This window comes from Eumetopias jubatus, unplaced genomic scaffold, assembly GCF_037043125.1.
Source record: "Eumetopias jubatus isolate StellerSeaLion01/CBP00866 unplaced genomic scaffold, mEumJub1_p1.0 scaffold_12, whole genome shotgun sequence".
NCBI lineage: Eukaryota > Metazoa > Chordata > Mammalia > Carnivora > Otariidae > Eumetopias > Eumetopias jubatus.
The window spans coordinates 2,215,841-2,233,796 of record NW_028274818.1 but is presented as its reverse complement, the minus strand read 5'-3'; the positions used below and the strand labels follow the sequence as shown (position 1 = coordinate 2,233,796).

The 17,956-nt window shown below is 60.9% G+C and overlaps 1 protein-coding gene across 2 annotated transcripts; it reads right to left on the bottom strand.

The window, feature by feature from the left end:
• Positions 1-1,031: 1,031 nt before the first annotated feature.
• Positions 1,032-17,478, bottom strand: BCAN (brevican). Of its 2 annotated transcripts, XM_028090267.2 has the most exons (14): positions 17,286-17,478; positions 13,386-13,495; positions 12,426-12,800; positions 11,954-12,128; positions 11,549-11,676; positions 10,718-11,011; positions 8,499-8,732; positions 7,340-7,987; positions 3,978-4,085; positions 3,278-3,436; positions 2,652-2,734; positions 2,204-2,348; positions 1,755-1,945; positions 1,032-1,467 (listed from the first exon to the last, which is right to left on the bottom strand). In XM_028090267.2, the coding sequence occupies exons 2-14, from the start codon at positions 13,474-13,476 to the stop codon at positions 1,360-1,362; spliced, it is 2,739 nt and encodes a 912-aa protein (XP_027946068.1). In that variant the 5' UTR covers positions 13,477-13,495; positions 17,286-17,478; the 3' UTR covers positions 1,032-1,359. The 2 variants fall into 2 exon arrangements, with proteins under 2 accessions (XP_027946068.1, XP_027946069.1); XM_028090268.2 differs by lacking the exon at positions 1,032-1,467 and having other exon boundaries at positions 1,785-1,983.
• Between the last annotated feature and the right edge of the window lie 478 nt (positions 17,479-17,956).

Below are 17,956 nucleotides of genomic sequence, written 5' to 3'. Positions count from 1 at the left end.
GCAGGTTTTCCCGACTTCCAGGAAAAGGAATCACAACTGCCCTGTGGGTGAGTGATGAAGGGCAGGCGCCAGCAGACGCGTGTGCGCGTGACGGTGTGTGCATGCGTGTGACTGTATCCCGGGGGCCCGGCTCCGCGGCGGCAGGGGTCACCCCCCCCTGCGAAGGGGGCCCGGCTCCGCGGCGGCAGGGGTCACCCCCCCCCCGCGAAGGCACAGTGCCGTGCGCCGCGGTGAGGTACACACGCACTCACGGCCCGTCCTCCTCTCCCCAGTTCTGAGAGTGACCTCACCATCCCAACCTCCGCTGACTCACAGCCCCCGGGGCCGGCGCAGCCTGACCGGAAGTCACCCTCCGCCCGCCAGCCCGCTACCCCCTTCCCCACCCTGGCTGCTCCGAACAAGAGGTCGCGGCGCCCCCTGGCGGCCTCCCGGACTCCTGCGGCTCCTCCCGCCCGGCCCCACTCACGCACGCGCACACGGCACTCTCAGACTGCCTTGCCTGCGTCCGCAGCGCCCTCTGCCGGTCACAGCCGGGAGAACTACCAGGTCCTTCCCGGAGCCCCGCGCACAAGCCGGGCTGGGGACGCCTCCCCGGCCCTTGTCTTGCTGCCCCATTCTCCCGTCTCTGCTTCCTCTGCGGGAAGTAAGCCCTCCTGCAGTGTGGCCCCCGGACCTGCATTCACTTCACCCTCACCCTTGAGAGAAACCCCCCACTTTGGGAACCTCCGAACTGGGCCACCAAGGCACTGGCCTCCCCGCCTTCCTCTGTGGGCCCTCTGTCCCTCTCCGTCCCCAGACTGTCCAGGTCTGCTTGACTGGGCACTCTGTCACTCCAGCTCCTTCCAAACGCCCTGATCCTGTCCCCCAGGCCTCTGAGCGCCTTCACTCCGTGATTCGGTACTGGGCCACTCTTCCGTGCCAGCACTGTTCTCTCCACTGACACCCTGGGGATTCTCTGACCTTCAGAATCTAATCAACATCCTGGGAGCCCCAGCCCAGGCCCACTCTCCTCTCTTTCTCTCTCGCACTCAGAAGCCTCAAACACAGCTTTATTTCCTGCTGGTTATACAGGTACCCCATCCTGCAAACCCATGCCCCGGGAAATCTGAGAGTGGGTGGACCACGTGCCTCCCAGGGGAACAGACGAGACAGGATGGCAAGGAGAGGGCAGTTGAGGCACTCAGGGTCTTCCTTGAGGCCCTGGGGGGGGGGAAACATGACGTCCAGGGTAGGGGTGAGAGGGAGCTGCCCAGGTACTTCCCACAAACCCCTGGACTCCAGCTCCACCCCTCTCCTGTGGTCACTTCCTGCAGTGGGAAGAAGGTGGGGGGGAGAGGGCAGTGTTGAAGGCCTTGCTCTCTAGGGACCCGGAGCAGGACTGGAAGGAGGGGTCAGCAGTGCCTTCCAGCGTCCCAGGAACCTCCCTTGATGTCCTTCTGGGGCCTTCAGTGGGTGCAGAGCTCGAGCCTGGGAAAGACACGCACACTCACCCTCTATGCTGGGCTCCTCCCTGTGTCTCAGAGCCTGCCCTCTGGGGTTATGATCTCATCAAAACACTTGCCCAGGCCAGAGTGTGGCCAATACTCTCAGACTTCGGCACTGAAAGGGACCCCAGAGCATCCACCCCACCCTCCGTTGCCTCAGAAGGCTGCAGCGACGGCTGCAAGGTCCCACAGTCAGTGGCTGGCGGAACTGGGACTAGAGCCCAGGGCCACTGTTGGCTAGTCCCCCACTGGCATCCTCCCAGCACTCACAGGCCTGCGGGGCACACAGGAGATCTGGGGGGGCTCCCAGCGACCGTTCTCCTGGCAGCGGATCAGTGGCAGGTTGCGCTGGGTCAGGCCCTCCCGGCACCGGTAACGAAGCACCGTGTCTACTTCATAGCGCAGCCGTGGGCGGCCAAACACTTGAGCCAGGGGCAGCTCTGGTGGAGGCCCACAGGACACTGCAGGGGGGACACGGTCAAGAACTGGGAGCCTGGCTCTGTGGGTGACAGTTCCCAGAATCGGGATGTGGGGGGGAGGGCCACAATGTGATGCAAAAAAGAGCAGAGGTTCCTAGTGGACCCACCTCATTTGTTATCTCCCCCTTGCCCGTGGCCTGAGACACATTTCTGACTCCTCTGTAGCTTTGCCCCCTCCTCCTACACACACACCAGTCGCAGGTCGTCTCGGCTCCCCTCCTCCCCCTTGCCAGGCCTCACCCAGCCCCATCTTGCAGGTGTAGGACAGGTGGTAGTTGCAGGGTACATCACTCCATTGTCCCTGATCATGCCACACCATGACCACGCAGTTCTCTCCGGACAGGAAGTAGCTGTCAGGCTGCCCAGGATTCCAGTTCTCATAGAGCTGGGGGGACGCGGTGGGGGGGGGGGTGTGAGGGGGAGAGATGGACCTAGAGGGCCCGAGAAGGAGGGTGGGAGGGGCACTAGAAAACAGGGGGCCCAGAAGGTGAAAGGACAGGTCGCGGGCTTTGGGGGAAGGGATGATGGGAGGAGAGAGGAACGCAAGGAAGGGAGGCCGGCCCAGAGAGAAGAGGGACAGAGAAGGGGCCAGGAAAAGGAGAGCAAGGGATGAGGTCACTGGGGGTGGAGGGCGGAGGGGCTTGGAAGAAGCGACCTAGCCAGCTAAAGGGCAGCCGGAGCCTCTCACCAGGGGGACGCCATCTGACCACAGGAAATCGCCTTCGATGGTCCGGTCGTTGAGCCCGATCCACTGGTACTCGCGGTATCGACCTGGGGAGGAAGCGCGGGCGGCCGCAGGTGTGCAGTGAGCCCCGCTGCCAGCAGGTGGCGCCGCTCCGCGTTCCCGTCAGACCCAGCCCGCGCTTCCCGGTTTTCCTATGGGTCCGTCCAACCTCGGCCCGCCGACGCACAGAAGGCACGGCCCGGGCCGGGCGGAAGGGGTGGGGGTGAAGAAAAATATCAGCAGGGCCAGAAGAGGAAAACTGGAGAAAGAGTCGGGGAAGCCGATGGCAGGTGGCAGAGCCAGGGAGGCGGGGAGGGCCCGCAGGGGGCGTCGGGCGGGTGCAGGTGTACCTCCTGCGCCGGCCTCAGCCCGGTCCTGCTGAAGCCCCACTACCCACGCGTGCGGTGCGAGGGAGGGAGGGAGAACGGAAACCGGAAGGAATGAACGAAGTAAACCAAGTCCTGCGTACCCGGGTTAATGGACAAGGGAGGTAATTAATTCACACACTCACTCGTGATTAATGATCGGTTAATGAGTGAGTAAGAGAGAGCGGGTGACGGGGGTCCCCTCCAGCCCCGCCCCCAGCCCACTGTTGATGAAGTCCTGCTCCTCGGGCGTGCTGATGCTGGCCAGGTGCGCGCCGTGTATCCGGCACTGGGTCTCTGCCTCCTCCCAACTGCTCCGCGTAGAGAAGTGCTTGTAGCAGGCCCCCTGGAAGACGTCCCAGCCGGGGCTGCAGAAGCGGACGCCTGGGCACAGAGGGGTGGCTCACTGAGGCGGGAGGGGCAACGGGCCCCTCCTGCCGCCGCAGCCTCAGGGGGCGGGGCCAAGGGACAGGAGGCCGGGGGGGGGGGAGGGCCCCAGGGAATGGGGGTGAGGAGGAGCCCCGAGAGGCCCCGGTGCACGGGGCCTCGATGGTTTCGTCCTCTGAGCGCCAGGGAGCAACGAGGCCGAGGGCGGGAGTCCCGGCCTGGGTCTTCGCAATCCTCCATCCTAGAGAAGGGCTGTGCTCTCCTCTCTTCCCAGGAGAGAACTGGCAAGTAGGGCCAGAGGCAGGTGCACGCTATGCACCCCTCGCTGGGGGACCACTTGAGAAAGGTATGTGTGGTCCACTTAACAGATGAGGAAATCGAGGCTAGGGCTCAGAGAGGTTATGTGATTTGCCTAAAATGGGGATTCATTAATGAGAAGGCCCAAACCGGTGCCCTCCCACTGGGGTGCAGAGCTAGCACACTGTGGCATGGTCCAGGCCTCAGCCCTTACCCCCCCACCACCCCTCAACACACTCACCAACATCACACAGGTCCCCCCCATAGCCAGGCAAACACAGGCAGCGGATCCCCTCCTCCTCCTCCAAGCACGTCCCACCATTGTGGCAGGGGCTGGGGACACAGTCACCTGAGGGGGGGGAGAGAAGTGAGGTGGGGGAGCAGGGGGCACAGCTCCGCAGCCTGAGCCCCCCCCCCAGAAGAGGGTTCAGAGAGCCCACAGCCCCGACCTCCTTGTCTTGGGAGCTCTCACGGCACCTTAAAAGTCAGCCCAGCCCTAAGTTCTGGGTTCCTCTCCCATGCTGACCCCCCTCAGCACCCCCCCTTCAGCATCGACTCAGCCCTGTGCTGGCCATTGCCGTGGCCACCAGTGTGGACCCCAGGACCCAACCCCACGAAAGGGAAAGACCCTGGGCTGTGGGTCATGAGAGCGGGACTCTCATCTGGCTCCTGGATCTGCTGAGTGACATTGCGCAGGTCACTTTACCTCTCTGGGCCTGGAGGCTAGTCCCCCACCCGCTTGTCTTGGGGCCAGGTCCCTGACAGTTCTGTACAGTTTAGGTGGGCTGGGTGAAACCGGAGGAGAGGACAGCCACCGTAGCGACAGAGAGCTGAAGCTGGTCCCTTACAGCTTCTGGGACCTGACATTCGGGGGGATGGGGGCAGGCTAGCTATTCCTTCTGCTGTCTACAGGAGCGGGTAGAGTCAACCCCAGAAGCACAAATGGGAAGCACTATCACAGTGAAGAACCAACGTTATTTCCCTGACTCTAATGCCCTAATCGCCCCCCCACCCCCCAGGAATGAAGCTGTGGGCTCCCACATTCCTACGGTGCTGGCTCCTCACACTCTCTCAGCACCGTGCAGCCTCTTGCCTGACCTTCTTATCTCCCCAAACTCCCCGCCACTTCGGGCTTTCTGCACGTTCCCCAGGCTAGAAACACCTCCGATCCATCTCTCTCCCTTCTTCTGGCACTCTCTCCTCCAGGCAGTCTTCTTAGACTGACACAGGACCCTGAAGGCCTGCCATCTGTTGTCTGGCTGTGTCACCTGCCTTCTCCTCTGGACTCTCCTCCTTTGGATCCTGGGATGGGAGGTGGCTGCCCTTTGACCAGGCCTGAGGGCTAGATGGGCAGATTTCACTCCTTCTGGTCCAGGAAGGGGAAGATGGCCCCACAGACTGACAGTGCAAGGCTGGGCTCTCAGCCTGGGAGGGGAAATCAGCCCTGAGCAGGACTCTCCAGACTGGGCCGTACCCCTAGCAGCCAAGGGCAAGGCCCACTGTGCTTCCCTCAGCCTGGAAGGGGGAGGAGAAGCTGGAGGTGATCCCAAGAATTTTGCTGGGATGACCTAGCTGTTTGGGGTGAAATGAACCAGCTGTTCCAGCCCCCGCCCCCCCCATCACCTCCCCTTCTGGCCTGCCAATAGTTTCTTCCCAGCTGCCAGCAGTAGTGCCCCGGGCAAAGGGGGAGGGGAGCTGTTTTACTTAACCCATGAAGCACTGGGCCCCACAGAGGGTAGGCGTCCTGAAGCCCCTTCCATTCCTCACACTTTCCTGGGGGACGGAGACTTCTAAACTTGCTTCCCCACCCAGGCCATGAGGTCCCTCCCCTGGCTGTGGGGGGCAGAACCTGACCCAGGACGGACAGAGTGGACGTGAAGGAACTCTTCTGGAGACGTTCTGCTCTTCCTTCCTCCCCCTCTTGGGGGCCACCGACTACACAGGACCAGAAAGCTCTTCCCTCCTGCTGCAATAGCAGGCCAGAGGACACCCCTCCGCCTCCCGGTGGGGTAACTAAGATACCGCAAAGACTCCACTGCTGCTTCTCTTCCCACCAAACCCCCTCCCAACCCACACAGCACTGAACTCCAAGGCCAGCTGGGCAGGGAGCCAATGGTTGAAATGGGCGAGGCTGGGTGTGACGCAGGGGCCCCTAGCCCACCCTGGACCATCTAGGAAGGACGGTCCTGGGACTGGGAGGACTCCAGCCTTCTCCAGAGTCTCCACTGGGAAGCTCAACCTTCCCTGTGTCAGTGGGGCTTCTCTCAGACCCCAGAACCTAACTCTGCACTCCTTCCCCTCTACATTTCCTCTCCATCCTCGCCTCCTGGTTTGTGTCTTCTCCAGCATCAGGGACTTTGAGATCCTTTGGGTTCAAGGAGAGTGAGGCCATTCTTCCGAGGGGTGAGGTGGTCATTAGTGCAGGGGCCAGTGGAGGAGGGGGTGGCTGTGGGCAGTGGGATGAAAGTTAGATCCTGTCCCCCTGCTGGGTTGCGGTGGGGGAGGCTGGGGTACCCGGGTGCCAGGGATGGGCTTCTACACTAAGATGGACTTTCTCCATCACTAGTCTGTATGTATAGTTCTAGAAGGGAGCCGCCAAGATGGATCAGAAACGAATACAAGTGCACACACACTCTCTCTCAGGCTGGCGGGGGTTTCTCCCCATCAGGAGTGAGGGACTACAACTCCCAGCAGTCCCGTGGACTGATGGACAGCGACTCCTCTGTACATTCAGATTTGGGCTCTTGGCAGTCAGGAAGGAAGGCAGAGGAGAGCCTGAGAGGGGAGGATGAGGGACCAGTGAGCGTGTTAGAAGGGAGGACAGGAAAGGGCACTCGCTGAGGATGAAGAGGAGGAGGCAGAGAGGCGCGGAGAGCAAGGGAGAGAGGAGAGGGAGAGACGGGGTGCGAAGGGGAGCATCCGAGAGCTGCCCGCAACACAAATCCAAGGAATGAAAAGGGCAGACAGCTGGGGATGGAGACAGAGGGTGCCAGAGTTTTGGTTATAAAGTGGTTTAATAGAGATTTATTTCCAAGGCTTGTTTTCCATGAAACAGTCGAAAAAATACTTCACAGAAGTAGTCGCTTAAGGCTCTGTGGGGATAAGGGCTCTCCTAGACCCCAGAGGCTGAGGGCAGGGATGGAATCCCAGGCTTCCCTGATATCAATGGGGTGGCTGAAGGGAATGGCACACAGGAGGGGGAGAGGGTAGCAGGAGAGGGGCCTGGGCCCCGAAGAATACGATAAGCACCCAGGGCCCCTATGGTGCACGAGGCTGGGGGGCGATCTGTGGGGCCAGTGAGTCACAGGTGGAGAGTCAAGGGCAGGAAAGGGCCCCAGGTGGTCAGTGGTGAGGCTGGACTCACAGGGTGGGGCCATGGAGTTGGGGGTCATGAGGTGAGAAGTCAGAGAGCGGGGATGGCTGTCACAGGTGCGGCATCCAAGACTGGACACCCGTAGGTAGAGGTGTGTAGGAGAACGAAGGCAAAGGAGAGGAGAGGCTGGGACAATGGGGGTTAAAGGGCCATAGGTCATGTGACCCAGAGCTTCAGGGGGAGAAAGGGAAGGAGGAGAAAGAGGAAGGTCGAGCCTTGGGCAAAGTTACCTGATGAGGGGGCCACGGCCACTCCACCTTGGCTGGCGCTGTCAGTGGGCAGCACTGGCTGAACCCGCACTGAGGTCCCTGTTGGGACAGTTCTTCCAGAATTCTCTTCAGAGGGGGCCTCCGGTTCCCTGGCACCCTCAGGGGCCCGTGTGGCTGGAAGCAGGGCAAGGGTATCCTCAGAGCTCCCTGTCTCCTCATTCTCTCCTCGAGGGACCCCAGACAGCTCAGGACCACCAGCCTCCTCCCCCACCTCTCTCTCCCCGACCGGAGTGGAAGGTGGCGGGGATGCCAGTTTCCCGTTCCTGGGAGTGGGTAGAGTCTCAGTGGGTGGTCCAAGGACCCTTGGAGGCCTGGGAGCCTCTGGCTCTCCATCGGGAGGTGGTGATGCACCAGGCTGTACGACTGCACTCGCTGGTGGTGGGGATGCGTGGGAGAGCGATTCCTCTAGGGCTAGCTCAGTGTGGAGAGGAGTCTCTGGGTCTGGGCTGCTGAGCTCGCTGGGCCAGGCCCACAGGGCCTCATCTTCCACCTCCACCTCTTCCTCCTCTTCTTTCTCTTCTTCATCCGTGTATTTCTCTTCCTCCTCCAAAGCCTTGCCTTCCTCTTCTGAGGACCCCAGGGGAGGTACAATGGATTGCGCTTCGAATTCTAGACAAAGCACAGATGGTTCAGCACCAGGGACAGCACCAGCCACCAACCGGAAGACTGCAGGGGAGGGGTGGGAAGGGGAGGGGTGGGAAGGGGAGGCCTGGGGGCGAGGGGAAAGCCTGCCCCTGGGATAGGCTGTCTTTGCTCCCCACCAGAAGACCTTCAGCTTGAGCAGCAATACTGAGACTACCTGGAGAAGGCTCTGTGAGCCCTCATTAGCCCAGGAAAAAAACACAGTCATTGTATCTCTCTCTCCCAGGCTTGAAATCCTCTAGTCTATTTTGGGTAGCTAAGGGGGAGGAGAGAACAAAGGAGGGAGCACCCTCCTTCCAAGACCCAGAGAGTTGGGAGTGGAATGTGCTGGAAAGGCAAGGGTTGGGAGAGTACTGGAGAGATGCCCTGCATCAACAAGATGCTGAGAAAGAACAGGACAAGTGCCAGCCGTAAGCCCAGCAGCACCCTGGGCTTACACCTTCACCCCCACCTTCTCTTGCTAGGGGACTCCAGTTACCGAGGAGGGTCCTTGGGGCCTCTGCTGGGTCTTCTGGAGTGGAGCTTCCATCCGCGCCATCCTCCACGATGGGGATGGAGTAAATGGCCCCCCGGGACTCACTCTCCACAGCTTCCTGAGGCAGCTGAAGTTCCTCCAGGGTCTCTGTCACCGTGACAATGGCCTCCAGCCCATCAGAGGCTGGGTCCATTGCTGGGTCGGAGGCCTCAGGCGTGGCGGACGGCTGGGGAGAGTCTGTGTCAGGAGGGAAGTGCCAGCGGGAGGTTAACCAGGTGGCTCTGCCCTCTAGCCACAGCCGTGGACAGACCCACAGTCTCTGCACTAGACTCAAAGACCATGAGATTCTCTCAATTCTCACTCATCCTTCCTGTGGAGGACCCAGGGGACCCAGGGAGCACTGCAGAAGTTCATCACTTGTTCCTCAAGAATTAATCAAGGGCCCACTCTGTGACATGCCAAGCATTCTTCTGGGCACTGAGGATACAGTGAAGAACAGACAGCAAGTCTCCTGCCCTAAGGGAGTTTAGAGCCTAGCTACAGATAACAAACAAAAAAACATATATTAATGTTATCATATAAAGAACAATTAGGCAGAGTCAGGAGACAGAATGGTGGGGAATACTACTTTAGATAGACTGGTCAGGAAAGGCTCAGGAGAGAGACAGTCCCTTGAGGAAAGAGATGGAGGCGGAAGGATGGAGAGGTGGTCTCAGCACCTGGGGACCCTGCTCTTGGAGCAAGGTGTGAGGGCTCCCAGCGCTCCCAAGACTTTTGAAATGGAAGGGGACAGGTGGCCAACACCCAGGAGAGCTGAAGGGCGGAGTGCGGGAAGGACATTCAGCAGTCACCACCTGAGGGTCTCAGCATTGGGGCAGGAGGGCAAAGACAGGGGCTGCCCCCTCCTTCCGGGAGCTGCTCCCTTCAAACAACTGGAGCTTTAGAAAGGATTACCTTGTCTTTGGAGAAGAGAACCAAGATCAGAAAACCAATGAAGCGATGGTGGCATTGGGCTAAGAAAAGCCCCGAGGGCTGTGGGTGCTCAGCCAGACATGACGGCACAGCACGTCCTGCCCCCATCACCTGCTCCAGTGAGCCTTGCTCCTGCCAGGCGAGCAAAGCCATGCCCTTGCCCGCCTCTGTCCTCCACCTGTTCCCAACCGGTCATCCTCTCCCTCCCCCTCCTCTCCATTCAGCTGCTCTTTCCAAGTCTTCCTGGGACAGTGCTCGGCACATAGCATGAGCAGTGCACAGACATGTTCATTGCAATTGTGATCATCATCATCATCCCTCTTCCAGTTGGCCTTCCCAGATGGACCTGCCTTCCTATGGACTTCACTTCCCCACCGCTCCCTTGCCCCGGGCTAAATATATTTGGAGATCTGTCCCAGCAGAAGTAATGCTTTTCTCTCAGTCCTTCCTCATGCTGGGAGCAAGGCATCTTATCTTCCCTTGGACTGGAGGCTCCCGTGGCAGAAGTGTCTTTCCCCTTCAGACCAGGAGCTCCCCAAAGGTAAGGGGATTCTCCTTTCATTTCTGCCTCCAGCCCTGTACCAGTACTGTGGGCTCACAAGTGCGGTGAGGACCCAGACACCCCAGGACGTCAGCCACCCTTGGTCTGGGCCTTGTGCCTCTGGGGGTTCCCAGGCACGGACTTCCCGTCAGCCCCCAATATAAGATGTGGTCAGAAAGCCATCTCTACACCCAACTGTCCTTGAGGACCTGCTCCCTGTGGGGGGAATCGTGTCTGTCCATCAACACTTGGTGGTTAAAGATCTGACGCCCTCAAGCTGAAGGTTCTGGAAGCCCCCGTGAGGGCTCTTGAGGGCACGATGTTAACTGGAGCAGACCATTCATTGGATTCAGAGAAGGTCCGTCATCTCTGCTCTACTAATGAGCTGACCAGAAATGGAAACCTCTCCAACCGCCCAGTTCGGAAGAGGTGGCTTTGACCCTGGAGAGGCAAGCCGTGGATGGCTGAAGGGAAGGCAGGTGAGGGGGTGCAGAGGCAGGTGCTCCCCGAGCCCACATAGCCCAAGCCAGAAGGCATAAGCAGAACGAGGACCCTAGGTGCCAAGCCGAGCGTCACCCAGGGCTCCTTCAGACAAGCGGCAAAGACCCGAGAAACATAGGTCCGAGTCGCGGTGGGGCCCCGGCTCAGATCTGTGTCCCTGACAGAGAGAGGGCCGGCCTGTCTCAGCCTCTGCAGGGAGGCCGCTCACCTCGGAAGCAGTAGACGTTGAAGCGGCTGTGCTTGTTGGGAAAGCCAGTCTGGTTGGGGAAGAGGAAGAGCGTCTTGACACCCGGCAGGCCCCCCCCGCAGCGCTGGCTGGGCCTGACGATGGGGTAGCGCACGCTGCCATCAGCCAGCCAGCCTGGGCTGCAGCGGTCCAGGCCGCCATCCCAGGCTGCATACAGCTGGCCCGTGGTGGCGATCTCTGCACCCCGCTCCCGGCAGTATGCCCGTGCCTCCTCCAACGTCAGCTTGTCTGGAGGGGCGCCCAGGAACAGCTCTCCTGGGAGGGGAGATGAGGCTGGGTCACCGGAAGTTGGGAGCCCCTTCCACCCTGGGCTCCTGCAGAGACCCTCACCGGAAGTTGGGAGCCCCTTCCACCCTGGGCTCCCGCAGAGACCCTAGGCTGGCTTCTCCGGGCCTCTGTCTCCGCATCTGAGACATGGTGTCAACTACCCCATTTCAGGTCTAAGCTCGAGTAGAGCCTTGGGATAGATGTTACTACTCCAAGGGGCCTGGCCCCACATCCTCATCCGCAAAGAAGGAGTGAGGCCCAGAGATGCTAAGAGGTAGAGAGATGCACGGCAGGTAGCAGCAGGGTGAGACCCAAAGCCAGTCACCGACCACCTGCCCAGGCTTTGGCCATGAACTTGCTTCCATGACGGTGTCTGCAGAGTGGGACCCGGGTTGTTTCTTTGGATGCCCCCTGGATGCCCGCTTGAACACATGAGGGATGACAGGTCCAGCAAGGCCCCAGGAGGACCTCTGCAGAGCACTGGATGAGGGCAGAGAACCCCGAGAACCCCTCCCCACCGATCACCATTGAGGTCTTCGGCATAGCAGTAGACGTCATAGAGGTCGTCCGGGTCCACCACGCCATAGTTCCGGACCCCAGGGAAGCCATCCATGTCTCCATAACAGGCCTCTCGTGGGGTCTGTATGGGATACCTGGGAGCGAGTACAGACACCTTCATCAGGGAGCCCTCCAGGGATGCCCCTCCTGAACCACACTGCCTTTTAATGCAGCCAGCTGTCTCCCTGGTTCTGCAGGGACACCCCCCAGGGCAGGCCAACCTCATTGCCTGGAGGCAGGGGGCCCCGGATGGCTAGCCTGAGGCAGCAGGAAGCCCCCTGCAGAACCTGGGCCCACCTGAGACACAACTAGAAACCCCTGGTCCACAGCCCCCGACCCAGCTCACGGTCTGGTCCTCAGCCCCCCACCCACCTCACGGTCTGGTCGGAGAGCCAGCCAGCATCACACTGCTCATAGCCCCCGAGGTAGGCGGCGTAGAGCTGCTCCGGGGAGGCGATGCGGGCTCCGATGCGGGCACAGGCCTCCTGGGCGCCCATGAAGGAGAAAGCATAGCGGGCAGAGCCTTCCCGGTAGAGAAAGACGACCCCTGGGGGCAGAGAGGAGCCCTGAGGCAGGACCTCCCCACACCGGCCTCGCCTCACCCTCCTTGTCACTCCCCTGCACACAAAGGGTCAAGTCCAAATTGCGTTCAGTCTACAGCATGAGAGGGGCTTAAGTTAGACTGTGAGTAGGACTTCCTCCATCCGAAGAGAGAGGAGGCAACCAAGGCCTGTATCTGCTCACTCCTTTTCCAGCTCAGTGAGCGCCTTCCACATGTGCTTGCTTCCCCCCTCAGACTGAGGGCTCCCTCCCTGCGGGAACCTCCCTCTGTCCTGCCCCTCACCTTTGACCTTGACCTCCACCGTGTCGCTGCTGTCGTCTATGCCATGCTGGACCTCGCAGCGGTAGATGCCCGAGTCGTTGGGCCGCAGCTCGCTCAGCGCCAGGGACACGTCGGTGAGTGAGGCCGGGTAGGCGGGCAGCGCCACACGGAACCGGTAGGCCTCGCTCACCTTGACGCGCAGCCCCCGCGCCACCAGCACCTCGGCCTCACGGCCCCCGGACAGGAAGGTCCACTTGACTCGCGGGGAGCCCAGCACGGCCCGGCGGCTCGGCGGCGGGCGCAGGTAGTGAACGTGGCACGGGATGGTGAGAGCGCCGCCCAGCACGCCCTGCAGTGGCGCGTCGCCCGCGATGCGCACACGGAAGGCCCGGTCCTCTGTGGGTGAGTGGGCGGATGGGGCAGGCTGGGACTTGGTGTGTGGGTCCGCAGGGTCCCACCCGGTTTCTGAGCCTGCCCCGGATCCCTCCCGCCCACCCCTCCCGCATGCCCGCCTCTAGGACCCCAGACCCACCCGAGACCCTCTACAGATCCTTCCCCAAGTCTCCCAGTCAGTTCCTCCCAAGAGTGGCCCAGTACCACCCCAGGGTCCCCGGGGCCCACCCCAGGTCTAACCTGGTCCCCGGATCCTCCAGCTCTGGCCTCAAAATTTCCCCTCTGTTTCCCTCAGACTCACCCTCAGGATTTCTCCCCACTCTACCCCTTTCTGCCTCCCAGCCCCATCCATTGGTCCCATACCCTAGAGATCAGCAGCCTTGCACCTACTGTCCCTTCCCGGCCCTCCCCCAAGTTTTCCCTGCCTTACCCAGAGCCCACAGCTCATCCCTTTATTTCCAAGTGTCCCAGACTGGACCTTTCCCCACATGCCCCCAATCCTCTCTCTCCCTGGGTCCTCCAAGGCCACCCCCTTCCACAGGGGCGATGCAGGAGACAGAGACAGTGACCCTGAGTGGGGTTGCTTACCTGAGCTGTCCCCCTCCAGGGCATCAGCTGAGGCCGCAGGGCCCTGGGTCAGGGCCAGGGCTGCCAGCAGGAGCAGGAACAGTAGGGCCATGCTCAGGCTGGTGGAGGGACTTGAGGAGGAAAGACGGGGTTAGACTTCAAGATGGACTTCCCCTGGCTCCCGACCACATCCATATGGACTCACACATATTGTCACCCAAGAAGCCGCCCACTGTCCCCACCTCACTGTTAACTCCCTTGTTTCTGATCCTGTCTCCCCACCAGGGGATTCTTCCTAGGAATCAAGACCTGGGTTCTAGTCAACTTGCTGCGTGACTTAAGGCAAGTTCCTTAACCTCTTTGGGTCTTTGCTGACTTGTGAAGGAGCACCATGAACACGACCTCCTGGGTTGTGATGAAGCTCCGGGCTTTCGGGCACTTTCTATCCTAAAGCCCCTGTACAGATGCACAGCACCAGGCGCACCATAGGGGCTCAATAAATGCTTAAAGCATGAGTGGTGGGTGGTATCATACTTAGCAATTCCCTGTGCTCTTCCCATACCAGACTCCTTCCTTGAACCCAGAGCCTCCCCCTCCCCCAGTACCCCTCCAATATTCCCTTCCCATCCCTTCCTCCCTGAGCACTATAGCCACCTAGCCTCTTCTAGGAGGGCCTCCTAGACTGAACCTGGGCAATGCACAACTTCTCTCTAGCCCTACCCCACTGTTACTTACAAGGAAACTCTTTACTCCTAGCATCCTCCACCCCCTCCTTGGCTGCCTTCTCCCTTCTTCTTCCCAGCCTTCCTTTCTGCCTGGCACGGGCTTTCCCACCGGATCTCCTGGCTCAGAAACCAGCTGGGACAAAGCCCCTGTCTCTGCCAGTCTGGCCTCCATCCAACCTCTCCCTTCCCCCACCCCAGCCCTAGGCTGGGGGGTGGGCTAAAGGAGGGTGAGACTAAATGGGAGAGGCCATTTCCCTCTTGCCCTTGGTTATCAGACACTCTGAGAACCCAGAATAGTCCTCTGAAGATCTCAAGGCAGTTATACTTTCATAATGGAGGGATGGGGGGCATGACATTGAGAAATGGGACCCAGAGAGGGATAGGGCTGACCCTGGTCCCCAGCAAAGCCAAGTCAGGTACCCGGCCAATGTGCCTGGGGGAGGGAAGGCTGCAGAGCTGGTGTCTAACAACATCTGTAAGGGTTGGGCTAGTAGAAAAGCATGAAGACCCAGGTCTACCATGGACTAGGCCCACGGTGCTGCAGGAGGGATGCAAGTTAGACTACAGGCAAGACTTCCTAGCGATCAGGTTCATTCCCCCTCCAGGCCCATTGTTCAACCTCCATCTACTTTGCCCTCTCAGGCTCTGCCTTCCTGCATGTCTGCCCCTTCCTGAGCCTGAGCTGCCGGGAAATTTCTCTCTTCTCCCAAATTCTCCCTGGGATCTCAGTTCCTCCTTGGAATGCCTCCCACCTACGACACCTCCATTCCCCCCACTCCGGCTGGGCTTCATCTCCTCAGGGTCAGACTTGGAGAAGGAGTGACAGGAGCCAGACGTCCAGGGTCTCTCTCCATGGGGCCAGATCAGAGGCTGCGGAGACCAGCTCTGGGCATGGGGGCCCTTGGGAGGACTGCTTTCCGGGGTAGGAGGGGGGGACCACTTGGCATGAGCAGCCAGTGCCTGCCGGGCGCTGGACAGACTGTTTGCCTTGCATTTGAGCTGGGCCAGGTCTTGGGCCAGGCCCCTTTCTGGAGCCCTCCCTCCCCTCTCTTCGGGCTGGAGCTGGAGCTGCTCACAGACCTGGGTCCCAGCTCTCTGACAGGTGGCCCAGAAACCCATATATCTGGAGCCACTCTGGGACCCACACCCTGGACCTCCCTTTCACCTCTGTTTTGAAGGTGAGGGAATGAAGGGAGAAGGTCTGAGGCTGATGAAGCCCTGGCCACACTGTAATATGGGGGTCGCCCCACCCCCACCTCCAGGAATGGGAGTCACTGAACAGAGGGGCCAAGAGGGTGCCTGGATTATATGGTTCTCATGATCAGAGGCTTCTGCCCTGTCCCCCAGCCCACTGCCAATCCCACCGAGCTTGGGCCTCGGCTCCATCCCGGTGTAGCTAGGCGTCCTGAGAAAACTATGGCATCGCCTCAACCGGCACTAGCCTCAGACCTGGGGTCGGGGTGGGGAGAAGGCCTTGGCCTTCTCCACCCCCTCTGCTGTCCTCCAGAGCGGGACCCCCTCTCCATCTCTAACTTAGAGGGCTCGGCATCAGCAGGCTTCCTGTCCCTTCTGCTGATGCCACACCATCCCTCTCTCCAGCTCATTCTTTCTTGCTCCAGCTCCAGGATTTCTGCCCTTGCCTTGCGTTTCCCAAGCTGTTTAGGAAACTTCCCTCTTGTTACATTATCATTCCTGTCTGACCAGGACGTCCAGCTCCCTCACAGGCTTTGCAGGCCCAATCCACAGAGGATTAAGATCAAGACCAGGTGGTAAGTGTGTGTGTGTGTGTGCACATGCGTACACACACCCAACACCCACCATCTCCATGCTGAATGCGCCCTCCAGCCCCGGCTGGCGGTCCAAGGTCTGCCCTGTGGGAACCAGGCTCCAGTACCCAGCAGGGGCAGCAGGAGGAAAGCTCTCACTGTCCCCTTAAAGGCGGCTGTGTGAGCAGCAGCCCGAACCTACACCACAGCAGCCAGGCATTGGCAGGGCCTGCAGGACTAGCTATAGACATTGCATAAATAGTCCTATTTATCGGAAGCACAACTAGTAATACAATTAGCAACATCACAGCCAAGCCACTGCAGCTCCTCCTAGTTCAGAATCTGTGAGGTGGATGCTGCCAAGTTAGCATCAGGCGCTGGTAATGCTGTGGGGCAGGGTGGGTGGGCCTGGGTAACAGTGTCCCTTGATCTTACTGCTTTTATCTGGAATAGAAGTCATGCAGATATTAACGGTGCTAACAAAACTGACGGCAAATCTCTTGGTCCTGTTGGAAGCATGTGCGCACAGCTATTCCAAAAGGAGTTTGGGAGCGGGACATAAAAAGACCTGGCTGGGGGCTGGGCGGGAGGGGGGGGGCGGGGTTGTCCCCAGCCCACCGGCAGTGCTAGAAAGGAAAACAGGAGTGGTAACCGGAATTACAGCTAATGGTTACTGACCATCTACCTGAGCCATGCCTCTTAAAAATGCTTCCCATGGGGCGCCTGGGTGGCTCAGTCGTTAAGCGGCTGCCTTCGGCTCAGGTCATGATCCCAGGGTCCTGGGATCGAGTCCCGCATCGGGCTCCCTGCTCAGCGGGGAGCCTGCTTCTCCCTCTCCCTCCGCCCCTGTTCGTGTTCCCTCTCTTGCTGTCTATCTCTCTCTGTCAAATAAATAAACAAAATCTTAAAAAAAAAAAATGCTTCCCATGGACAACCTTAACTTTGAGAAATACTGTCTGTACGTTCACACCGATGAGGAGCCCGAGGTTCAGGGAGGTCAACTAACTTGCCCAAGGTCACACAGAGTTGGGACCATCGGACCACCGGCTGTGGCTGCCCCGCGGGCTCCGGGGAGGGGCCCCCAGAAGGGGCTGCTTCCCGCTCCCCCCCCCCACGCCCGGCACAAAGTCGGAAGTCTGGGCTGGGGCTGGCACCGGAGGGTGCAGCAGGGAGGCCGCGGGGACCCAGGGGGCGTTCCCATCAGCCCGCGGACTCTGGGACGCAGTCGGGCCGCAAGCGGCGGAAGGGTGCGGGCGGCAGGGCCGGAGGCGGCGGCAGGCGCTCGGGGACTGGCCTGGTCAGCCGGCCGGGGGCGCCGCGGGAGGCCAGTGCTGCGGGGTCCGGGCGCGGGGACCGCGGGCTGCCGGCGGGTGCCCGCCGCGCCCTCCCTCCCGGGTCCGGGCGGCCCGGCTGCGCTCGCGCTCACCTACCTGCAGGCGGCCGGGGGCCGGGGCGAGGGTGCTGCGCCGCCAAGTTTGCCGCCTCCTCCGGGCTGTCCTCCCGGCTCTCCTCCGGGTCCACTCTCGGTCCTGCGGCTGCACCCGACTGCGGCGGGCACTGCGCGGGCGCAGGGAGAGGCCGGGCCCGCAGAACGTTCGGAAGAGGGCGCCGGGCCGCCGGGCGCCGCACAAAACCCCCTTTCTTGCCCCCGCCCCGCCCCTCCCCGGGGCCGCCCCGCCCCTCCCCGGGGCCGCCCCCGCCCCCTGGCCGGAGTCGCGGGGGGCCCGGGAAGGTCACGCGACCCGCTGCCTCCTCTGCGTCCGTCCCCGGCGGCAGCAGCGAGAGCAAGGGCGTGCGAAGTAGGACATCGTTCTGGAGAGGAGAGGCCAGGGACTTGGAGTAGGGGGGAGGGCAGAAGGGGCGGGGAGGGAGCGCTCGCGGAGCTGGAGGATGATGTTGCCGCTGGACGGATGGAAGTTAGACAGCCAGAGGGACTTCCCGTTGGGCAAGGGGCGACGAGGAGGGCCTCAGACTTGGACAGTAAGGGGAAGGATGACGGGAGCAGAAAAACGGGGGAGGGAAGCTCTTTTTTGGAGGCAGGATGAGGTGCAAAGGACCATAGCCACCTCCCTGTCGGAAGCTCTGATTGGGTTTTGTCTCT

Excerpts from the sequence above, each read along its gene's own strand:
- BCAN (XM_028090267.2), bottom strand. The coding sequence starts at position 13,476 with ATGGCCCTACTGTTCCTGCTCCTGCTGGCAGCCCTGGCCCTGACCCAG. Across the intron at positions 4,086-7,339 it reads GGCCGTGGCCCCCTCATCAG|GTGACTGTGTCCCCAGCCCC; the intron begins GTAACTTTGCCC and ends CCCCCCCCTCAG. Across the intron at positions 2,735-3,277 it reads GGAGCAGGACTTCATCAACA|GTCGATACCGCGAGTACCAG; the intron begins GTGGGCTGGGGG and ends CTTCCTCCCCAG.